The sequence below is a fragment of the Eptesicus fuscus genome, chromosome 18 (assembly GCF_027574615.1).
Source record: "Eptesicus fuscus isolate TK198812 chromosome 18, DD_ASM_mEF_20220401, whole genome shotgun sequence".
NCBI classification, from domain to species: domain Eukaryota; kingdom Metazoa; phylum Chordata; class Mammalia; order Chiroptera; family Vespertilionidae; genus Eptesicus; species Eptesicus fuscus.
The window spans coordinates 16,695,292-16,720,387 of NC_072490.1; the positions used below are offsets into that span (position 1 = coordinate 16,695,292).

At 39.8% G+C, this 25,096-nt stretch overlaps 1 protein-coding gene across 9 annotated transcripts in view; it reads left to right on the plus strand.

The window, feature by feature from the left end:
* Positions 1–25,096, plus strand: part of NEK10 (NIMA related kinase 10) — a 136,546-nt gene that overhangs the window by 80,830 nt on the left and 30,620 nt on the right. For all 9 annotated transcript variants that reach the window (XM_054729848.1, XM_054729842.1, XM_028130160.2 and 6 more), the window contains 4 exons: positions 7,635–7,848; positions 19,904–20,087; positions 20,170–20,256; positions 22,020–22,074. In XM_054729848.1, coding sequence (XP_054585823.1) covers positions 7,635–7,848; positions 19,904–20,087; positions 20,170–20,256; positions 22,020–22,074 — 540 coding nt within the window. The remainder of the gene's footprint in view (positions 1–7,634; positions 7,849–19,903; positions 20,088–20,169; positions 20,257–22,019; positions 22,075–25,096) is intronic.

The following is a 25,096-nucleotide window of genomic DNA, read 5'->3' on the forward strand; positions in this document are numbered from 1 at the left end:
TAGAGGAAGACGTAAACAGATGGAAGAACATACCATGTTCCTGGATTGGTAGAATCAACATCATTAAAATGTCCATACTACCCAAAGCAATCTACAGATTCAATGCACTCCCCATCAAAATACCAACAGCATATTTCACAGACCTAGAAAGAACTCTCCAAAAATTCATCTGGAATAAAAAAAGACCCCGACTAGCCTCAGCAATCCTCAGAAAGAAGAATAAAGTAGGTGGGATCTCAATACCAGATTTCAAGCTGTATTACAAAGCCACTGTTCTCAAAACAGCCTGGTACTGGCACAAGAACAGACATATTGATCAATGGAACAGAATAGAGAACCCAGATATCGACCCAAACCACTATGCTCAATTAATATTTGACAAAGGAGGCAAGAACATACAATGGAGTCAAGACAGTCTCTTCAATAAATGGTGTTGGGAAAACTGGACAGATACATGCAAAAAAATGAAACTAGATCACCAACTTACACCATACACAAAAATAAACTCAAAATGGATACAGGACTTAAACATAAGACGGGAAACCATAAAAATACTAGAGGAATCTACAGGCAACAAAATCTCAGACATATGCCACAAGAACTTCTTCACTGACACTGCCCCTAGGGCAATGGAAGCTAAAGAGAAAATTAACAAATGGGACTACATCAAAATAAAAAGCTTTTTTACAGCAAAAGAAACCATCAACAAAACAACAAGAAAGCCCACTGCATGGGAAAACATATTTGCAAATGCTATCACTGATAAAGGTTTAATCTCCAACATCTACAGGCAGCTTATGCAACTTAATAAGAGGAAGATAAATGATCCAATAAAAAAATGGGCAACAGACCTAAACAGAATATTTTCAAAAGAAGACAGAAGGAAGGCCAAGAGACACATGAAAACATGTTCAAAGTCACTTATTATCCGAGAGATGCAAATCAAAACAACAATGAGGTACCATCTCACACCTGTCAGAATGGCTATCATCAACAAATCAACAAACAACAAGTGTTGACGAGGATGCGGAGAAAAAGGAACCCTCGTGCACTGCTGGTGGGAATGCAGACTGGTGCAGCCACTGTGGAGAACAGTATGGAGTTTCCTCAAAAAACTGAAAATGGAACTCCCATTTGACCCAGTAATCCCACTCCTGGGAATATATCCGAAGAAACTAGAAACACCAATCAGAAAGGATATATGCACCACTATGTTCATAGCAGCACAATTTACAATAGCTAAGATTTGGAAACAGCCTAGGTGCCCATCAGCAGATGACTGGATCGGAAAACTGTGGTACATCTACACAATGGAATACTATGCTGCCATAAAAAAGAAGGAATTCTCATCATTTGCAGCAACCTGGATGGAATTGGAGAACATTATGCTAAGTGAAATAAGCCAGTCAATGAAAGAACAATACCACATGATCTCACTCATTTAGGGATAGTAAAGAACATTATAAAGTGGTGAACAAAAAGATAGATACAGAGACAGTAAAGCATCAAACAGACTTTCAAAGTACAGAGGGAAAGTTTGGGAAAGGTGGGGGAGTTATGAAATCAAACGAAGGACTTGTATGCATGCATATAAGCATAAACAATGGACGCAAAACTCTGGGGGGGAGGGCATGTGTGGGTGTGGGGTGGGGGGGTAATAGTAAGATATGTACACATATAATACCTCAATAAAAATATTAAAAAAATAAAATAAAATAAAATAAAATATTTTCATAACAAAAAAAAAAAAAAAAAAAAAAGAGACTCCAGATTAAATGTTTTTGAGGATAATTTTTATTCAAAATAATAAGATGCCATAAGAAGAACTGACAATTAGTTTTATAACTGACTGTAAATTAAGATTGCAGCATGCATTTTGTAACAGATGTTGTTTTCATTTAAAGTTATTCAAGACTCATTGTCTGGGCTCACATCACAAATAAAGTTTTATCTTTAGAAAGTTTGACACACACACAAAAAACAAAATCAGTCATGGGTTACTTGCAGTCACATATTTAATTTCCTTTGGATTTTTAGTCTTTAAAAATTTACTTCCCAAAGAATTAGGGAACAAATTCAATTTTCTGTTTTCCTCAGGAAATTGGTACCAGGGAACATCAAGGCAGAAGTGTTCTTAATGATCATTTATGACTCAGCAAACCAGGCTCAGAGCCAGTCACTAGTACTGTTGTAGAGCTTTTGAAATACAAGACAACCATTGATGGGAAAATTCACTAGACTCATTCTTATTTAAAAAAAAAAACCAACTTTTTTTTTTAATTAAAAAAATATATATATATGTTATTGATTTTTTACTGAGAGGAAGAGAGGGGGATAGAGAGTTAGAAACATCGATGAGAGAGAGACATTGATCAGCTGCCTCCTGCACAACCCCCACTGGGGATGTGCCCACAACCAAGGTACATGCCCTTGACCGGAATCGAACCTGGGACCTTTCAGTCCGCAGGCCGACGCTCTATCCACTGAGCCAAACCGGTTTCGGCCGCTAGACTCATTCTTAATTTTCAACAAGGTGTTGTTTCTGATCATACATCTTTTTTCTTTGCTGTACCATCTTCTCACTTTTACTTCCTGCATCTTGTCAGCTAGAGCTCATACAGTTTGTTTTCCTGTTTATTGAGGTAGTAGACAGTGGACATTGGAACCTTTTTTTTTTCTTAATAGGCTTTTAAATTAGGAGAATACCTTAGCAACCCTGAAGAGTTTGGGGCAGAAAATAAATACATTTCATTGCTCTGCACAGTATCAGCATTACTACTTTTACCTTGCAGTAGACTGTCAAGGGAGTATTGTCTGTTTACTTTTGAAAAAGGAAGAACATTTCTTATTATGCACAAAATATTCCGATTGCCTTATTTTTCGCTGTCTCTGCCTGGTTGCATAAGCTGGCCGGCCCTTTGTTTCCCAGGCAGTTGGGAGACTAACAGAGTTAATGCTTTCAGCTCTTCTGGGGACAAATTGATCATTACATTTTCCACCCCACCTTCAACTCTTTGCTTCTTTAAACATGAAACGAATACAACTCAACATTGTAGCCCTCTAATTCTTTCCATCTGGACACAGTGTAGAGTGGGGACAAGGTGGTCAGGCTGATTGGAACATCCCAGATTTTTTTCTAGAACATGATTCCATGCTTATTCGAGTCGAGAATTATTGAAGCATTGGGTTGCTCTTAAGAATTTCTGTGAACTATCTACGCAGGGAGACATTTCAAAGCAATGAAGCTAGACTAGAACTTCTGGTGGGAGATATACCTGGTAGTCTCAGTCTGTGGCCAAATAGTTTGGGTTATGGACAGGTAACTTTTTAAATGTTAGGCTAAGCTTTATTTAGTTTGTTTACTCACTTGCTGAGTTCCTCTTAGGACCCAGACTCCATTTTACATGCTGAGGGGAGATCATGGCGAAGGGGACACATGTCCCCCCTCTCAAAAAATTTCCAGTTTCTAGTGGTGAAACAGACCATTATAATACAATAATTATAGTTGTTTTAAGTACTTAAATATAGACAGTGCAGTGGGGACACACCAGAGGGGGACAGTGAGTCTACCTGAGGGGGTTCCAAAAAGTCTTACTGATAGAGACTTGCAAAAGAGTGGGATTTTGGTAAGCAGTTATTGGATGTGATTTAGAAAAGGGCAGATACCATCAGCAAAAAAAAAAAAAAAAAGATTCAAGCAGGAGGAATAAAACGAGCAAAGAAATGGGAGCATAGGAAAGCCATGAGCTATTTGGGCAAGTACAGGGAGGAGCATTTGTTGTGTTGCTGGGGCAGAGGGAGAAGAGGAGGTGAGGTGGTGGAGAGAGGTAAGGGACAGTTCAGGAGAGGCTTGTATGGCATGCTGGGAATTTTGATTTTGTCCATTTGGGCCACTGAGGGGCTATTGAGCAGTTCTGACCAGAGGAGCGACGTAATCAGTTTTGGAATATTATTCTGTAGCATTTTACCATATGGAGCAGAGGTGGGCAAGAGATGAGCATGCCACTTAGAAGATGATTTCAGTAGTCCAAGCAAGTGCTGATGAAATAGGCAATGGCCCTGGGATCAGAGGGGAAGGGTACAGAGTCTGAAATTAGTGAAAAGGCAGAAGCCACAGGACTTAGTGTTGGTTGAATGTGGGAGGGGATTGGAGAGAAATAAAGTTGTGGATTTTCTTTTCCATTTATTAGACTTTTATAACGTGTCAGCACTTTACAGGGCTGGCTTCATTTCATCACCATGCCAGCTTGATCTTATGATGATACCATTTTACGGATGGGCTGTCTGAGGCTTAGAAGTGAAGTGTTGCCCAACATCAGAGGTAATGAAGGACGAGCCAGCATTTAAACCCCAGTGATGTGGCTCAGAGCCTTCAGACCTAATTATGATGCTAAACTGTACCTCCTAGATGGCAAATGCAGGATGGGGAATAATCTGGGAGAGAAGGGGATGGATAAATGCCAGAACAAAGGCCATGCTGGTTCCCATTTACCATAATATATAACTATATAATTTGTAAAATTAGTTTATGTTGCCTTTTCAATTAAAAAACAGCTGATAATTAAACTGCCAATATTATGTTGAATTAGTTTAAAAATCTGCAGACTAAGAATTTAGAATATCTGCATTGATGAAAGGCTCAGTTGCTGGGAGCCTTTGTTTTCCCCCCTCACATAGCAGTCATAAGCAACACTAGGTCAACCAAACATTGTTTATGAGCTTTAATCCCTTTTGCTAATTAAGTGAGGGTAGAGGAAAAAGCACAGCTAGTTAGAAGATGAACTTCAACACTTAGCTTCTTTTGTGCTTATGAACAAAAGTAAGAAACTTGAACACAAATAATGTCACTGCCTCACAAAGCCAGCTTTCTGTGCTTACGACCAATGCATAGGGCCTCTGCACTCAAATCAGTCCTGTGCTCAGGGTAAGGGTCTGCATTTGAGGTCAACTATTGCATCTTTGAATTGGTCTGTTGGAAGTGAAATATTGGGATATCCTATCTAATAAAAGAGTAATATGCAAACTGACCATCACTCCAACACACAAGATGGCTGCCCCCATGTGGTCAAAGATGGCTCCCCCCATGTGGACACAAGATGGCTGCCACAAGATGGCCAGCAGGGGAAGGCAGTTGGGAGGGACCAGGCCTGCAAGGAAGGGCAGTTGGGGGTGACCAGGCTGGCAGAGGAGGGAAGTTGGGGGTGACCGGGCCTGCAGGGAAGGGCAGTTGGGGGGGACACAGGCCTGCAGGGGAGAGCAGTTGTGGGGGACCAGGGCTGCAGGGGAGGGCAGTTAGGGGTGACCAGGCCTGCAGGGGAGGGCAGTTAGGGGTAATCGGGCTGGCAGGGGAGCAATTAGGCATCAATCAGGCTGTCAGGGGAGTGGTTAGGGGGTGATCAGGCTGGCAGGCAGAAGCGGTTAGGGGCAATCAGGAAGGCAGGCAGGCAAGCAGTTGGGAGCCAGCACTCCTGGATTGTGAGAGGGATGTCCGACTGCCCGTTTAGAGGATCGGGCCTAAATGGGCAGTCGGACATCCCTCAAGGAGTCCCATATTGGAGAGGGTGCAGGCTGGGCTGAGGGACACACACACACACACACACACACACACACACACACACCCATGCACGAATTTTGTGCACTGGGCCTCTAGTATGGGATAAGGAGCATGTGTGTTGAGGGTTTGGGGCCTCAGCTCATGCTCCCTGCCTCCCTGGCATAGATTCTCAGCCATGTGCTCCAGTCCCCTGGACCTTTACCTGGCCGCCAGCTCCATCTCCCTGTTTCTGTCCCATCATTGCTGCTGCCCCCTACCTGCTGTGGCAGTTGGGTATGTCAGCAGGGGAGGCCTGTATTCCACCTTTACTTTCCTCCCCGTGGGGTGTTGCTGAAGGTAAGTAAGAAGGGGTCAGGATGGAGCATGTGTCCTGCTATGTCTTGGTTCAGGGCCAAGAAGAGGTCATCCCTGACCAGGCTGGCAGTACCATGGTGTGTTTGGAGGGTCATTCATTCAGTGGGGGGGTCTCTTGCCCACCTCCAATCCAGGTACCAATTGCATCCTGCTGGCACAGAGGTTGCAATTTTTGGGGTCTCCCATCTTCTATCAGGATGCTGGAGTGTGGAAAGGGGAGATTGACTTCCCACTCCCTCCTGGGGCCCATAGTTTCATTTTGTACTGGGAACCACACAAATTATGTAGCTGGCCCTGTCTCTACGATCTCTAACCTTCCTTTGTATATAATAAAGTTCATAGACTGAACTTTGTTAAATATGAAGATGTATAAGTGTTGATCATAACCATCGTAGAAGCCAACTGCCTCAGAACTTAAAAAGAAGTAGCATAAAGATAAAGCATGAAAATGGAATGTCTTAAACTCTGATTAAGATATGTGTGGTTTGCTCCTGGTTAATAAACTCAATAAGAAAGAATAATTAACATATTAGAATCTTATTTGGAAGAATAATTGTGTGTAATAATTCTTCAATATTGCCTGGAGATATCAGTATAGGCACAACTTGTATTAACTATGGGTTGCTAAATAGAATACAAGATATGAAAATTAGATTTTTTTTCTCAAAGTCCAAACAATTTAAATTTTACTGAAAAGCACAGATAACTTTAGTGAAGTTGGTGAATTTGAATTTAAAAATAGAGAAAATATTGCTTGGCCGATGTGGCTCAGTGGTTGAGCATTGACCTATGAACCAGGAAGATATGGTTCGATTCCTGGTCAGGGCACATACCTGGTCAGGGCACATATAGGGCTCAATTCCCAGTAGGGGGCATGCAAGGGGCAGCTGATCAATGATTCTCTCTCATCATTGATGTTTCTATCTTTCCTTCTCTCTTCCTCTCTGAGATCAATACAAATATATTTTTAAAAATAGAGAAAATATTGCAGTGAGTTCCAGAAGCATTTAAGGATGCTAGCCAAAGATCTTGACAACTGGTTCCCTGGGCATCTAGTGGTTAGCTGTGACATGAACAGTACTACTTTTAGTAGGCTGATAGATATTTCATACCGCCAACATCATAGAAAATATTAGTAAGCAATGTATCAAATTAGCTACTTTTTAAAAAATTTATTACAAACACTCTAAACCTCTTAAGTAACTGGAGTGCATGTTATTTCTATGACCTCATGTTTTGAAAGACAGTCACTAATTAGGTTTGTTAATATTTGCCACCGTACAGCTGGAAAAGGTCAATTTGTGAACCCCCCGCCCCCAACTTTTCTTTCTTTGATGCATCAGGGACTCTATCATCAGGTTCCATCTTTGTTTCACTGACCAGTGAGTTGGTGGCGATTTTTGAAAATAACCAGTTCACACAGGAGAAGATGACCCCATCCGCCTGTCCTGAGACCCAAGGAGCAGCTTCATGCTCAGCCTGTAGCCCTTGCCTGCGGGTCCAGCTGCAAAGAGAACAGTGCTGTCTCCCTCCCCTCCCCAAACTTTTCAAATGCCTTTGGAAAAGTCTTGGATTCAAAACTATGCTTGATGTCCAGCCCACCCTTAGGTTCTCTTGGGTGCAAACGCCGTGGTGGGCACAGAGAGGAATTTAACCTTCACCTTCCAAGCCTGCTGGCTGGTGCTGATGTTGATTGGACTGTAGTAATGAACAGATCTTCTCGTAGGTGCCTCACTCCTGACGCAGAAGCCCGCCCAGACATTGTGGAAGTCAGCTCCCTGATATCGGATGTCATGATGAAGTATTTAGATAGCTTGTCTACATCCCAGCTGGCCTTGGAGAAGAAACTGGAACGGGAACGGAGGCGCACACAGAGGTATTTTATGGAAGCCAACCGGAACGCCGTCACATGTCACCATGAACTGGCTCCACTGTCTCATGTAAGTGTGAATCCTTCAGTCTCTTTATGATGCACTCTAGTAGGTGCTCTAAGGTTGTTCACGCTGTCTTAAGGAATAACTCCTTTATTTTTTTTATTTTTATTGACTTTATTGGGGTGACAGTAGTTAACAATATTATACAGGTTTCAGGTGCACAGTTCTACAACATATCATCTGTACACTGTATTGTGTGTTCACCACCACAAGCAAGTCTCCTTTCATCATCATTTATCCCCCCTATACCCTCCTCCACCCCTCACTCCGGTAATCCCCACACTGTTGTCCCTGTCAATGAGGTTTTTTTTTATTTTTATTTTTACTCTATCCTCTCCCCCCTCACCTCCTACACACACACACACACACACACACAGAGCTGTCAGCATGCTCTCTTCTTAGAAGTTAGCCCACCCTACTGTTAGGAGAGTTTGTCTTGACGTACTTGGAATCCAGGAATTAAAGATTCAATATAGTTTTCCTTGGGGGAAAACTCATCTTCATTGCCTTAGATGCTGATCCCAGCTGTAATCTCACAGAGCAATTCATGGTGATTCTCCAAGGCCTGGGTTTATATTTAGGAGCATATAGCTTGGCATTACAGCTCTTGCAGAACGGTCAAATCTTTGACTCAGGGAATTAGAGTGACTTTGCTTATTGTTTTGCTACCCGACTTTGTAAAAACTAGGCAACAATGAGAAACACACAGATGCCATGTTGCATTCAGAGTTAGTATTTCCAATAAACTAAAATGCAAGGGATTTAGCCATTTCTATAGATCTTAAGTATCTGGGGCCTTCTGTTAAGTTCTGCACTGCAAAGCTACTTGGCCAATTTCCAATGTAATATAAACAAGTCGGTTTATATGAGATTCATGTAGCTGATAGGTGAAGTTAGTTTAAAATCGCACAGCAGAAATTCCCTTATCTTTAGCAAAACACCTTGAGAAAGACCATTTACTTTATTTAATTTTATTCCTCAGCTTTTTAAAAAACTCTATTGTGGAAAATTTGATACATTTATGAAGGTAAAGACAGTGCTTTGTGTACGCATCCCGGGCCTTAACAATTTGCTGCTGCGGACCAGTCATGTGTCATCTCTATGCTTACCCGCTACTCCCTCCCACATCCAAGAGGCCGTATCATTTTAACTGGAAACCCAGCTGTCAGGCCATGACTGGGCGAAATAAAGAGAGAGACCTACAGTCAAGGAGAGAGTCTTGAGGTTTTAGAAGTTCATTACTCATCTGTAAATCAGTGGGGAAATATTACCAATTGCAGAGGGCATAGGATTAACTAGATCAAAGTGTTTGAATACTGTGCGAATTAAAAAGTGGTATAAACTGTATGATAGCATCAGTTATTTAAAATGAGCAATGCCCATGATGAAGAAGAGTTTGTTGATGCAAATTGTTAATCTAATACTAAAGGTCCATTAGTACTAAATCCACGTCTGTTACCCGTGTGGTTAATAGCCTCCAAGCCCTGCTGGAGCCTTCCATGTCAGGGACCATAGAGAAGCAAACAAAGCAGAGCTCGCACTACTACTTTAAAGAGCCATAATACCTTCTTTTGCATTATATGCAGACATACTGGTGGTTTTTCATTTCAAGATTAATCAAATGATAGGTAGGAGGAAAAAATGCAGCTTTATGAAAGAACTGAGATGAAATCATTACATTTCATTAAAGACAGCATGCAGTTAATTGGCCTTATCCTCACTGGGTACCATCCTTATTTTTTAAAACTCCCATCTACACTATTACTGGCAAAAGAATTTTAGTGTAAAATTGTTGTTTCTTTTTTTCTTAAGCAGTATTGTGGTATTGTAATTGTTTCATTTCAAATATAGTGGCGTGTTCTCCCAGAGCTGCTAATCTCAATAATGCAATTACACAATCTAATGATAAATCCCAGTCAAAGGAAAGGCAAATTAGTGGGTTCAGTATAACAGTATGAATTCCCAGCACCGATAAAAAGATCCTCTGCGAATTACTGAAATTTTGCAAATTAGCAGGTAAGCAAACAATTGATAAGAAGCATTAAAGGCTCCTATCTCATGGTGGGCATGCTGTTTACTTCCACACGTTAAATTATTCTGAACTATGAAAGTGTTCATTATGAGCTAGTAAAGACAAGAATTAATATAAGCCGCAAACGCACAGGAGTTCTTCACTAATAAGTTCATGCCTGTGTCCTGTGGTTTATGTAGCCTCTATGAAAGAACCAAGACTTGCCTTTGGAAAATGTTAAGATTTCTAAGTTTTATAACTCAAAATAATCTATCTCAAGGAGAGCACAGAGTCAGGAATGGCAATAATTCAGAAAAAAAAAATGAATTGCAATTTTTACTTAAAAGTGTAGTAATAGCCCTACCGGCATGGCTCAGTGGTTGAGCTTCAACCTATGAACCAGGAGGTCACAGTTTGATTCTGGGTCAAGGCACATGCCGGCTTGTTCCCCAGTAGGGGGCCCGATTCATATTTTCTTAATGCAAAGTTTAAAAAATGTGCTATTTATTTACCTGAGTTGTTTTATTTTCATTATGCCAAATGTCATTTACACGTGCTGAGCTCACCACTAAAGGCACGTGTCTGCAGTCCTCTGCTTAGAGATTGAATAAGCCATGTGGAAAATGATATATTTTAAAAGGACAATATTTTAGTGAACATTTTTGCTCTTATTGTCTGGTTAGTTGTTGACTAAATTTTCCCCAAGGCTGTGAAAATGCAACAAGGAATGATGCAGTGAAAAAAATATCAGGAAAAATCATAACTCGTTTTGGAAATGTTCTATATTTATTATGTTTTAAGAAAACAAAGCGATGCCTTATAGACTCCCACACCAGATATATATGCAATCCACCCCTTTCTATTTTTTTTACATATAGTTTACATATAGTAAACTGGACAGATTTTAAGTGCTTAGTTTAATAACTTTTGACCATGCATAACTCCCACCCAAAACCAGATGCAGAACATTTACTTCACTTCAGAAAGTTCCCTCTGCCCTTTCTCACCCAATTCCTGGACCACAGACAGACTGGGGTAATTTCCATTGCTATAGAGGACTTCTGCATATTGTTTGATTTCATATAAAAATCATACACATGCACTCTTGAGTGGCTAGGGTCTTTCAGACGGCATGATGTCTGTGAGATTCATCCATGTTGTCATGTATCGCAGTAATTTGTTCATATTCCTAGAGTATTACATGGATGAATATATCAAAATTTGATTATTCTCTTGGAGAGGAACACTTATATTTTGTTTCTAGACTTGGGGTTTTATAAGTGAAACTGCTATGAGTTTTCTTGGGTAAGTCTTTTTGTGGATATATTTTCATTTCTCCTCGATGAATACCTAAGAATATAATTTCAGGGTCATAAGGTGGTTACATGTTTAAACTTAAAAGAAACTGCCAAACAGTTCTCCAACATGCACTGTTTAGCACTTTAAGGAGCAATGTATGAGATTGTTCCACATTCTTGTAAACTTTTGGTACAGTCTTTTAACCTTTGTAGTGGGTATAAAAGGATATCTCTTTGTGGTTTTATTTTGCATTTTCCTAATAACCAAGAATATTGAGCACTTTAAAATGTGCTTATTAGTCATTTATCTATCTCTTTGTGTCTGTAAGTGTCCGTTCAAATCTTTGCCCATTATTTTATTTAATTGTTTGCTTGTTTTTGTTTATTTGTAGGAGTTTTTTATATATCCTAGATATGACTTTCTTGAACATATGCATTACAGATATTTTTCCCAGTCTATGGCTTCTTAAATTTTATTAATGATATTTTCTTTATGAGCACAAATTTTTGTTGTTTTAATTTTGTTAAAGTCCAATTTATTTATTTAGATTTTTGTTTTTGTTCATGCTTTTTGAATTCTATTAAAGATATTGTTTACTATCGTAAGGTTAAAAAATAAGTTTGTTTTTTCTTGTAAATTCTTCGTGTTTATAGCTTTAATGTAATGTGATCCATTTTTGTTATCAGTGGAAGTAGAGTTTTTGGGTGCTGCAGGGAAAAGGAGGATGGGGTTTCATGGAAAGCTTTATTGATGATGTAAAATTATTTGGGTTCCCCTCCAAGGTACTATCTTCTTCCATCTTGCCATGGAAGAAGTTCAGCAGGGCTAGAATTAAAGCCACTGCCCCAAATTTCTATTCCATATTAAAGTCCAGTCCAGTCCAGTCCAGCATCTGGCTAGCTTGGCTTGTGTTCCCAGCTGCAGTCCATTGCTTAAGGCCACATGGCAAGCTTAAGGCCATATGGCAGACTAGTGCATGGGGGCATGTGGGTCATGGAGCTAGAGAGAAAGGGGAGTAAGGGGAACAGAGCAAACAAGAGACAAGGAAGAGAGAACTCTTTGTCTGGGGGTTTTGCCCTTTCAAGGTTTCTCAGGCTTACATTGGGGTTCACCCTTCTAGCCAATGATCTTTCTCCCAGGCTAGACTGACAGGCAGGCACCTCCCCTATATCACCTGACTTCTCTGTGCATGCGCCCATCTCCCCTTTCTTCCATCTCTTCCCCAGTGATTGGCAGGGAATGGATCCCTGGTTCCCTGGGGAGCGGGAAGCTGCCCCATGACCATGCTTATAGTGCCTGGCCTCCCCTTTGCTCTCTTCCTTATTAATATTAATGAACTACCTAATTATGATGATAGCATTTTGATATAGTTTTGTGAATAGAATAATGAAGAGATTGAGTTTTCTTTTTTTTCCACATGGGTATTCAGTTTTTCAGATATAATTTCTTAAAATGCCTTATCTTTCCCTATTCATTTTATTAGGCATTTTTGGTAAAAATCATTTGACAGTACATATGTGGACCTATCTCTGAACTCCTTTCTGTTATATTGTAGGTTTTTAATACGTTTTGAAATCAGTTGTGTATTTCCTCTGATTTTGTTCTTCTTTATCAAGTTTGATTTGGCTGTTCTAGGTCTGTTGTATTTCCTTATTCATTTTAGAATCAGTTTGTCAATTTCTTTAAAAAATCGTGCTGAAATTTTGATTTCTACCCGTTGTTGTACAACACTTTGAAAAAAAATCAATATTATATTTCACTTATTCAACAAAACTTACTGAGCATCTGCTTTCTTCTGGGAATTATTCTTGTCTGATGTTATAACAGTGAACAGAACAGTCAAAGAAATTCACCTTCATAGTTGGGGAAGGCGAATGATACATACAAATAAATTTAAGTGTTATGGGCAAAAATTATAAGAAGGCAAGGTAATAGAAGGTGATTATTCATGTGGAAAGAGGCTATTTTAAATAGAGATATCATGGAAAACCTCTATACTTATGTGACATCTGAGAAGAGACCAGGATATATTAAAGGGATGAGTCATGCAAATATCTGGAGGCACAACATTGATAGCTGAGGAATCAGCAAGTACAAAGATCATGAGGTGATAGTGTTCCTGCCAAGTTCAAGGAGTGAGCAAGGAGGCCTGTGTGGCTGGAGTGGAATGAAGCAGGGGGAGACTCTAGGAGATGAGGAGGCTCTAAGTCCACGGTATAGACTTGAGTGATGTGAGTTTATTGAAAGAGAGTGACATAATCTTTCCAAATGATATAGCAGGCTGCTGTGTAGTAATAGAATCCTGAGTGCAAAAAGTGGAAGCAGGGAAATTGGTTAGGAGGAGATTGCATTGGGACCAGGCAAAAAAATGATGTAGACTCTTTTCCTTGATTTCTAATTCTTTGTCTATTAGTTTGGTACTTTAGAAAAAAAACTTTTCTGTGCTGTTTTTAAGAAAGCCTTTTCTTTAGAATCTTACATCTTTTAAAAATACATATTTTTTATTGACTTCAGAGAAGAAGGGAGAGGGAGAGAGAGATAGAAACATCAATAAGGAGAGAAAATCATTGATCGGCTGCCTCCTGCACACTCCCACTGGGGATCAAGACTGCAACCCAGTCATGTGCCCTGACCGTAATCAAACCATGACCTCCTGATTCATAGGTCAATGCTTAACCACTGAGCCACATTGGCCAGGCTCAATTTGGTATTTTGATATTCTGTGCTAAGAATGCTGTTTAACAAGAATTAGACCCTTTTTAATGTAATTTTGTGTTAAAAATGGAACAGTAAGTGGGGTTCCAATTTGAGGATCTCATCTCTATTGATAACACCCATGTCTAATTTCATTCTATTTAATGCCTTAAACTATGCTGGTTTTCAATTACATTTCTTGTTTTTGAGCAATCCAAATTAGAATGTCTTAAAACTTGACTGCTTGATAATTCTCTGTGCATTGTTTCTTCTACATATTAAGTGGCATTGCCTGATCTGGCCTCTTTTGAAATGCTTTTGGAAATATTAATAGGCATTCAGTTGTTTTCATCTGTCTGCAGTCTTGGAACAAAATGGTGGTTGGTAGTTGATGTAGACCATATTGTCTATATTTTTAATAAGTGATATTTTTAGATTATGACACTGTTCTTACCCTCATCTTTATTATTATTATTATTATGTCTAGCAAATCTGTCTTTGAATTAGGAATGTCAGGTTAGTTATGGGGTGGCAGGGAAACATTGCCAAACATGGTAAATTTGGTTCTAGGATTTTAGACTGAATTATTATAATTAATTCATTCTCTAATTTTATTTAAGTTAGTGACAGTTCATTAATATCTTCTTATGGGTTAAAGAAGTTCAGAGAATGTTGTGATAATATTGTAATCATAATTATGTGCATAAATTATATTAAAGTGAAATGTTTAGCTTTGTATGAATATTTTAACAAGTTCAAAACAAAATTAATTAATATTCAAATGTGAAGAGACCATTTTCCTTTATTGTGTAATAGTTGTAAATTTAGCTATTTTCAAGGCTTAAACACTAGTTTTTCTGGTTTAAATTGAACATATTACTCTGTGGGGCATGGGAGAAGGGAAATGCTTCAAGATTTTATCAATGAAATTAAACATTCTCCAAAGAACTTTGGAACTAAAAGAGTTCCATCCTCCATATTGAGGGACCAGACTTCAGCCTTACTGCATCAGCCTACCTCTCTGTGATGGCAAAGCCAGGGTCCCAGGGCGCGTTCCTGGAAGGAACCTCTCATTGCCCTTGCTGAGTGGACAATCCACTCAGCTATGGCCGAGTCTATGTGGCCCCTTCAGCCATCTGACCAAACTGGCTGACCTTTTAAATACTTTAAAATTCAGTAACTAAGTTTATGTACAATGATATGCAGTTAATAATCTGTCTCCTGTTTTGAGTTTTCTTTTCTTTGCTTTTTTAATTTTATTTATTTTTTAAATATATATTTTATTGATTTTTTTACAGAGAGGAAGGGAGAAGGATAGAGAGTTAGAAACATTGATGAGAGAGAAACATCGATCAGCTGCCTCCTGCACACCTCCTACGAGGGATGTGCCCGCAACCAAAGCACATGCCCTTGACTGGAATCAAACCCAGGACCCTTCAGTCTGCAGGCCGACGCTCTATCCACTGAGCCAAACCAGTTAGGGCTTGAGTTTTCTTTTAAAAAGATATTTTTATTGATGTCCGAGGGGAAGGGAGGGAGGGAGAGAGAAAGAGAGAGAGAGAGAGAGAGAGAGAGAGAGAGAGAGAGAGAGAGAGAAACATCAATGATGAGAGAGAATTATTGATTGGCTGCCTCCTGCACACCCACTCTGGGAATGGAGCCCGCAACCCGGACATATGCCCTAACTGGGAATCGAACTGAGACCTCTGGTTCTTAGGTTGACTGGGTTGTTTTGAATTTTCTTTGTGCTATCAGCCATGAAAAACATAAAACTTGTTTTGTCACCTAAAAGAGATCACCTCATCCTGGTGAATTTCTGTCAAGCACTGGATAGCCCTAAATTCATGTATTTAAGATCACTATTATTAACTGAATAAATGGAAGACATGCGGTAAAGATATAACAAATAGAATATGAATATTTAGAACACAACGGATGTAGTGCATTCTTTATGGCTCTACAGTAAAGCTTCTACAGGATGTAGCTGGTGTTATGCTTTATATTTATTTCTTGCTTTTCTTTCTCTTGTTATAAAACTAACATTCTGGGCAATTTAAAAATATTGCACTAGTTTTAATAAACTAGGCTCTCTTAATTCTTTTCCTACTGCCACAGTTAATTTGGGCATTGCCAGCCTGTTACTGTTAGAATTGCTATTCAACCAAAAAATGTATTATGATCTGCTCCACACATAAACATTACATTATAATGAGCTAAACATAATTGTGTCTATATCAGCAATTGTGACAGGAAGCGGCTTCTCTAATGGTGATGACTACCACATCAACGATCATTTTATTGTAAAATTTCCATTGTCTTCTCCTTGCTGCCATATCAATACTCAGAATGTGTCCATCCATTCCTAGGAGATACAGAAGCCAAAAAAATCTAAATTCACTCTCCGATTCCCAGAAAAACCCTAAGTAATTAGAAAGTACAAAAAATGACAGCAGCCAAATTCCATCCCCCAAGGTGTACCTTTCCCCCACCACCCTAACTTGCTTTAATAGGTTTATGTACTTGCTGAGGCAACTTTTAAAAACATCTTAATGGTCTCAACTATTATGGCTGAAAATACCCGACCATCTCTGCCTTTGCCCAGTGCCTGCTGGGTTACAGGTGCTTGTTGTCATTGCTGGGCTGATCATTCCTAAGACAGGCGAGCTTTACAGCCTTTCCTAGTGCAGAGAGGGAAAGCGAAGGGAGAAGCTCGCATCACCAAACAGTCCCTTTACCTCTCAGAAATGTCACAGTGTAGGACCCCGCAGAAAGGGGCAAGATTGAAAACACAGCAGTTACAAAACCTGCTCATCCTATAAGGGAATTCACCTGTTTTTCTAGCCCTTCTCTCCTTTTGTTATCAACACAGCAACTACTTATTGAGCATTTGCTATGTGCAAGGTATCCAGGAATTTAAAAGGGACTGAAATAGCCCCCAGGTCTTAAAGGAGTGAGTTGGATAATAACTTGAGTACTCAAATATCCACAAGCAAAAACTCTGGAAATCATACTTGGGAAAGTGTGTCTATGGTGGCATTTAGTTTATGGCACCTACAAAAAATATATATAGAATTTTTTAAAGCAAAAACTGCTTCAAGAGATCATAGAAATAGAGGTTTTAAAGCAAAACAAGCTACACATTCCACATTACTTTATCATACCTGTCATGCTTATAGAGTCTGAAGAACCATCTTTCCCACAATGGGAGTTCCCTTTATCAACATTTAAGCCAACACCCAATTACTCATGGATGCAATTTTGGCAATTGCAAAGGACTTGAATTGCAACCCAACTGGTTCTTGGGTGTTGGTGGCAAGTCAGACCTCCTTAAGTCTGGAATTGCATATATGGGACTCACAGTATCTCCCTACTTTTCAGCTGTTCAAAGAAAAATGTTCCTCTGGTGTCTTATCCACACCTGTTCTCAAGAGAGAAAAAGCCCTTGCTGAAGTTTTGCTAGTTTTACACATATATGGATTCTAGTATCTAATTACATCAATCCAGAAAAAAAATGTTTTCTAAGTAAAAAATGATCTCTTGTCTTGTTTTCAACATTGATAGCTTTGACTCATCTTGGGTGTAGAGTCCTTAAAGGGTTGTAAGTGGCAGTTGTGGTCTTTTGAATAGGGCAGGAGATGATATATTTAGAATAAAAAAGTTGCTAGGAGGAGAAAGCCTTAAACAGAGATCAGACAGAAAAAGGAAGAGGCCTGGAAGAGGTTGAGTGGTTTTGCAGACAAGTTTTGAGCCTTAGAAGGAGCTTCTGGATTTGGTATCGGGATCTGGGGCATGGGCAGAACTGAGGCTGGCATTGGGAGACTTAGGCATGAGAAAATTCTCGGAGGAGCACACATTCAGCTCTGCCGAAGGGTTTTCAAAGCATTTCCCATCTCAGGTTCTCACTTAGCAGACCAGGGTGCACTCAAGAAGGAGGGTTGAGGAATTCTGAGTCCCCAAAGCAGGAAGACATTGAACATTGGGTGGATGACTAGACAAAGAAAATGAAAATGCTCCTTCAACTAACTGCATGTCACTCTCCACAGAGCAAGAAATATCTCCAAGTATCTTAGTCAAACTTTGAGGAAGGAAAAACGAAAAAACTCAGGAAAAAGACATAACAAACTCATTGGACAGTTTGCAATGCACAAAATGTCTTCGATAGTTTTTTTGGGTGTGTGTGTGTGTCTTGTTTAATAGACATAAATACATGAAAGTTTCCATAAGTTTACTTCTAACTGCGGTCACTCATAAGGTCTTGGATTGTCTTTACCTGCAAATTCTACCACCACAGAGTTTTTAGAAAACTGCTCCTTGAAGCTATGGGTGTTACTTTAGAATAGGGCAGGAGATGATTTATTTAGAATAAAAAAGTTACAAGGAGGAGAAAGCCTTAAACAGAATGTGTATTTCTATGTAAATTTCTAGTGACCTCAGTTGAGGAGAGCTGGAGGAAGAAGGATCTGTGGGATAGGACAGAAAAAGGAAGAGGGCCTGGAAGAGGCTGAGTGGGTTTTGCAGGCAAGGAAAATAAATATCAGGGGACAAATCATGAACCTGTCTCTGTAGCAAGCATTGCTCATCATTGGAGTTGACTTGTGACTAAGCAATCTGACACACTTCACAAGTAGATGTTTTTTTCTTTGAATAAATGCACCCCTTTGCTTTCCTCTCAGGCTCTTCAACTTTTAGTTACCTTTCTTATGACCTTTCTTCCTTTGTCTTTTCATCTTCCTGGTCTATGCCTTAGAGGGTCAGCATTGTTTAGCTCAACAGCATAAGGTTTTACACACTAACCACAAACTGTTGCACACAATAAAGGTTTTAGGAACTGGGACTCAACTGAGTAAAGAAACAGTACTTTTCCTGCTGAGTCATATGTGGTTCCTTTCCCTGTCTTTTTCTTAGAAAATGAAAAACTTTAATAAGTGATATTTTTAGATTATGACACTGTTCTTCCCCTCATCTTTATTAGTATTATTATGTCTAGCAAATCTGTCTTTGGATTAGCAATACCAAGATGATGGATTAGGAATTTAATGAGAGTAATCTTTCTTTTCCCCTTTATTCTTATTGAACTGTCAGATATAATCTTGCAGTTTCTAATACTTGCAGTTTAGGGAAATGTGGACTCACATGGCCAGATGGTAACCTTGGGATGCTATAATAATAAAAACACTCACAGCAGTGGGAGGAGCCTGTAGCTAGCAAAGCTCTGTGGAAAGTATTGACTCCGGGCAGTGGCCTGGGGTCCTAAGTGGTTTGAAGTCCCTTTGCTGTAGCTCATCTCTTAAGAACATCCCCCGCCCCCCTCTCTCCATGGCCTGGCTGTGTCTGCTACTAATTACCTTTGAACTTTGAAGAAACTAAGCCGTACTTACTTATTCTCTGTGGTGCTGAGATGTGATAGCACATCTTTTCAAAATAACTTAAGAGAGCTCCCAGTTTAATTGATACACGTTGGTTCCTTATTACTGTATTTTCTTTTTATTTTTGTTGTTGATATTTTTATTGATTTTTAGAGAGAGAGGAAGGGAGAGGGAGAGAGAGAGAGAAACATCAATCAATGGGCTACCTCCTGCATGTCCCCCACCAGGGATGGAGCCACAACTTGGACATGTGTCCTGACTGGGAATCGAACCAGCAACCCTTTGGTGCAGGGGACGATGCCCAGCCAACTGAATCACACCAGCCAGGGCCTGAGTACTACATTTTTTCCCACCAGCTTACACAGACCTTTGTGATTAAGCATCTTGCTACATCCATTTTTTTTGGTCCAATGGTACCTTTACTAAAAAATATTATATATACTATAGATTTGCCATAGAATTCATTCTCTCTCTCTCTCTCTCTCTATATATATATATATCTATATATATATATAGAGAGAGAGAGAGAGAGAATGAATTCTATGGCAAATCTACAGTTGGAGCCCCTGATGATACTTCAGCACACATATTTGTAATGCTACTTTAAGTATTTTAATATATGTCCTAACAAGCTTTGTAACCTGAAGAAGGAAGACAGAAGTATCAACTAAACGTTGTGTTTCTCTCTCAGGAGACCTTCGAGAAGGCGAGCCTGAGCAGCAGCAGCAGCGGGGCTGCCAGCCTGAGGAGCGAGCTTTCCGAGAGTGCAGACCTGCCCCCCGAAGGGCTCCAGGCCCCCTGTGGAAGGGAAGAAGACAGGGCCTGTGACGAAATCCTGTCAGATGATACCTTCAATCTGGAAAACATGGAGAAAGGTAATTCTAGTGAAGGGCTGGCAAGCACTCTGGACTCCTCTCTGTTTCAGGGTTCATTTGCTTCTTCTTTATTAATGTGCAGATATATACTCAGAGCTAGACGATGACTTGGACATTTCAGACAACTCCAGCAGCTCCAGTTCCAGCCCTTTGAAAGAATCTACATTCAGTAAGCGTTCTTTACCAGTTGTGGATTCCAGCAGGTAGTAGTTTGGGCGTCAGGTAAATGTCATCCCATACACAACCCCGTGGTTTGTTTCCCAGGTGCAATGCTAATTAGCACAGGTGTGTCATCACTCTGACTGAGCCCCCAAACCAACCAGCACTGTGGTTTTTTGTTGCCTCAGTGGTCAAATCGTACCTCAGTTGCAGGTTAGATCTCCAGCCCCCCTTGGGGCTGGTGTGGGAGGCAACCAGCCAAAGTGTCTCTCTCATATCGATGATTCTCTCTCTCTCTCGCCCTTCCACTCTCTCTCTAAAGATCAATGGGAAAAATATTCTCGGGTGAGAATTTAAAAAAAAAAAAAAAAGAAACTTGGAGAATAAATTAGAGTTGGTATAGACTAAGTTTTGTAAAATGTTATTTACATTAATGTAAAGGGATGTATTATTCTTAAAACACGAAAGTAACCTAAATAATTCAATTGTTTTGAACTATGAAAAAAATATGTTATATAAATCCAGTCCTTACACAGACCTTTGTGACTAAGCATCTTGCTATGTTAATTTAACTCTTAATTTGAAACAGTAAAGAAAACAGTCACACTGGGATATGGGAAAGAAAAATAATAGATATATTAAGATAAAATTTAAAGATGATAAGGAGAGGGAGGATTCAGTTCACTCAACAAATCTGAAAGAAAAGATGTTATAATAGAAAATGGAGAGAAAATAAAAACTCTTTTAAAAGAATAAGTTCATGGGATATTAAATAGGGTAAATAGAAATACTCTCTAAAATAAGTGAAAATAATTCTCATCAATGACTGTTTGACTTCTCACCAATGACTGTCTCAAAAAAGAAGGTATAAAATAGTCTCCCTAAGGATAAAATTAGAACCCCAGGGATTTAGCTTCCTTCTTTGTCCCTTTTCAAACTTAATTGGAAAATTAGTGACTAGATGTTTCAGGTTTTCCGGGATAATCCCAATTTCCAACACTCTGCTCTGTTTTCCCTATAAATTTCATCCTACTAGGAAAAAATGTCTTTAAAAATTTTTTAATATATTTTTATTGATTTCAGAGAGATAGAAACATCAATGATGAAAGAGAATCATTGATCGGCTGCCTCCTGCACGTCCCCTACTGGGGATCAAGCCCGCAACCCAGGCATGTGCCCTTGGCCAGAATCAAACCCGAGACCCTTCAGTTTACAGGCCAACACTCTATCCACTGAGCCAAACTGGGTAGGGCCTAGGGAAAATGTCTTGATTTATAATTGGGAAAACATGAATATTGTACCGTAAAAATATCCATGCATATAAATATGTGTAGCAGATTCAAGAAGCAGTTAATTACTGACTGTTTTAAGATGAATTCAGTGCTGTATATCTCCAGTAACAATGGCAGGAGGGTCAGTGGGAAAGAAAAAGTTGGACCCTTAAATTTGCATGTGGTAACTTGCAGCTGGCTGTCTTGGCAAAGCTTTCGGATGATTATGACGTAGATGTGTTACTGTTCCTTGTTAGCTATTAATAATGGAGTTTCTTTGCTTAGCACCTTTTCTTAATTAAAAAAGACTCCAGACAAAACTGTCAGGTAAATATTAGTTTGCAACATTATATTTTAGCTGGTGCTTTCATAAATGAAGGTAGTCTTTATACTATGTACAATTTCTCAGATAATAGAATGAAGCACGTTTTAAGCAATCAACCAAACAAATAAATGATTTGCAATGGGAAACTCTGTAATTATTTTTATGTTCTTGTTCCAGGCATTTTAAAGAGAAGTTTTAGTGCTTCAGGAGGAGAAAGACAATCCCAAATGAGGTATGTACACATTGAGCTCTTAGGAATATTTTTAGACTCCATAGAGTTGTGTTATTGCTGGCTAACTTGAAACCTGATAGCTAGAAGTTACCCTGGGCATGTGGAAATGGAGGCTATTAGAGCCCACCCTCCCAGAACTGATGTAGTTTACCAAGCAGCATCCTGGGAAGAGTACTAAGCTTGGACCTGGTTTTAGTCTGGCTTTGTGACCTTCAGCTAATCAGTTCACTTCTTTGAGCTCAAGCGTGGGCCAGGGAGGTAGGGCAGTTGTGCTTTTATGAGATCATCTGGAACTCTGGCTCCTTATATTTTGTTGTTGTTTTTTCACATCTCTGGGGAATAGGTTTTATCCTCATGGTAAATGCGGACCACATCACACCCACATGTGGCTGGAGGGAAGTGGGAAGGGAAAGGGAGACAGCCCCTTCCTTTTAAGCACAAGACCCAGATATTGTGCTCATCCCTTCTGCTCACATACCATTGGCCAGAACTTTGTCATATGACCACTTCTAGCTGCAAGGGAGGATGAATATGTGTGGGGGCTTCTGTTTTTAAAAGGAATAAGAAATTATTGTTTTGGGATAACTAGAAGTTTCTACAACAGTTGATTCCTGGGCTTAGGACTAAAACAAAACTATTCAATTTGGCCTTCTGCAAGTCCCTGGCTACCGACCTTCCTGAGAGCAGTTTCTGTAGCCTTGGGGGAGGCTGGTGTGAACAGAAGCCTGAGCCTGATTGTGGTGGTTTTAGAAGTGACAGGGGGAGGGTGTAGAGCAATTGAAGAAAGTGAGGGGTGAGCTGCGAAAGTTAGCTGGTGGGGAATGTCAATGGAAAAGGGCCTTCTAGAATCTTCTGCAGGCCGATTGGGACTGAGGAGAAGCAGACCCTGGAGAGGAGAGATTTAGGATGGAAGAGAAGCGATGGTGGACAGTTTCCGAGTGGCTTGGAGCCAGAGAGGGGGCCTGGGAAAGATGAGGTGACAACCGTTTCTCTGTGTCTGAGAAATGGAGGCAAAGATAAAATGCAGCGAGAAAGCAGAGAACAGGGATATTAAGGAAAGTAGTATACTTGGTGGGTTTTGTTTATTAGATGATTGGATGGTGTAGATTTGAGGAGTGTGATCAACCAGGGAGAAGCAGATAAACATTTCTGAATTGATATGGACTATAATTTTTGTTATCTTGGCTAAATACCTAGAGTGACATGGTTGGAGCATATGGTAGGTTTATGCTTAACTTTTTAAGAAACTGCCAAAGTGTTTTCCAGAGGGATTGTAGCACCTTTCCATCCCCACTTTGAGAGAGATGAACTTCATGTGTATATTGGGAGGGGGTGAAGCAGATGATAGTGTTTGTGGAAATGATCCTCTAATGTGTGAATCTCTCAAATGATAAGGAGTAAGAGGGAAAATAGAACTCACTGTTCATGGTCGAACTCTCACAAAATATCTACTTTCAAATAACCATATGAATAGACACACTTATTGTTAACGTTTGTTTGATGTTTTGTGCATATCAACAGAGTTAGACAAAAGCTGGGTTAATGTCTGTCAGGGAAAAGCAATTCAAAATTCAATAATTAGGACTTTATTTGAAATTTCCAACTTTAATCATTTTCAGTGATCTAAGTGATGTAAAATCTTCTTCCTTTATTACTATTGCTTCCTTTATTACAAGAGTAGGGAATGGGCTTGACTTTTATCAGTTTCTAGCTGGGCTTTATGGTCTCACTCAGTATATATATTGATAGTTCTAACTCAATAAGCCATAAAATTTTATTTCTATTTACAAATAAATTATTCTGTATAGTGGAATTTGATAATGCACACAGGGGCTTCAGCCTCTTCCATTGTCACGTACACCCTGATCCTGCTAAGCTTTGGTCACTGTGTCATGACCTTAAGAACATCAATTGATATTTATTACTGTGTGTTGGTACATAACAGACTACGTCCGGTCTTTTATTGCATTGTCCAGGACACAGTGCACTGCACAGAGGTTCCAGTCCACAAATACCTGTAATTAATAGTTGCATGATTTTTATCTTGGCAGAAATTCTATATTTCTCACTGTAATAGGACTGAAATCTCACCTACTGGTGTGACCTTACAGCCTTTGCCATAGTCACAGCCTAAGGCCCCACTCCCTCTTTTCTTTAAGATTCTGTTGCTTAGGCAACAAGATTTTTTCCATGCTTGCTTGCGTCCTGTTGCTAAGGCAACAGGATATAGTTGGCAGGCTAGTTTATGACATCGGATGTTTGTGGCAGCAGAGATGCTTGTGGTTCACAACTTTGATAAATCAGTGAATGCATAATTGTATTCAGGGGTGTGTGCCTGACTCTAGTCTTTGCATATAAAGATGATTATGGGCATTTGTAACTATCCAGTATCATACACGTGGCCAGAAAGGCCCTTTTGTAATCTCAGGAGCTATGGATCTTGCCTCCTTCCTTTTCTTTTCTTTCTTTTTTTCTTTTTTGGTTAATCCTCACCCGAGGTGATTTTTAGAAATAGTGGAAGGGTGGAAGGGAGGGAGGGCAGGGGTGAGGTGGGGAGAGCGAAACATTGATGTGAGAGACACATTAATTGGTTGCCTCCCTCAGGTGCCCTGACTGGGGCTGGATCAAACCTGCAACCCAGGTATGTGCCTTTGACTGGGAATTGAACCCATGACCCTTCTGTATGCAGGGATACCCCCTAACCACTGAGCACACCAGCCAGGGCTGAGCTTTGCCCTCTTTGAACTTTCTGAGGGAAAGGCCATCCCTTTTCTTTCTTTATACATCCCCTTATCCCAGGGCTAGGGAGGGTACATTAACTGCAAGACTGGCGAGATTCATTTACTTTTTAAGGCTCTGGAAACATGGGCTGGAAATGGGACAGAAAAAATAATGGGATCAAGAGAGGGCTGGTTTGGTAGAGGGTTAGGAGGAATGGAAAAGGATAGGGAAGGAACTCACAGTTGGATGTAAAGATTTTAGCTTTATTCTAGTACCTAGAAGTTAGGTGGTAGGTAATGAG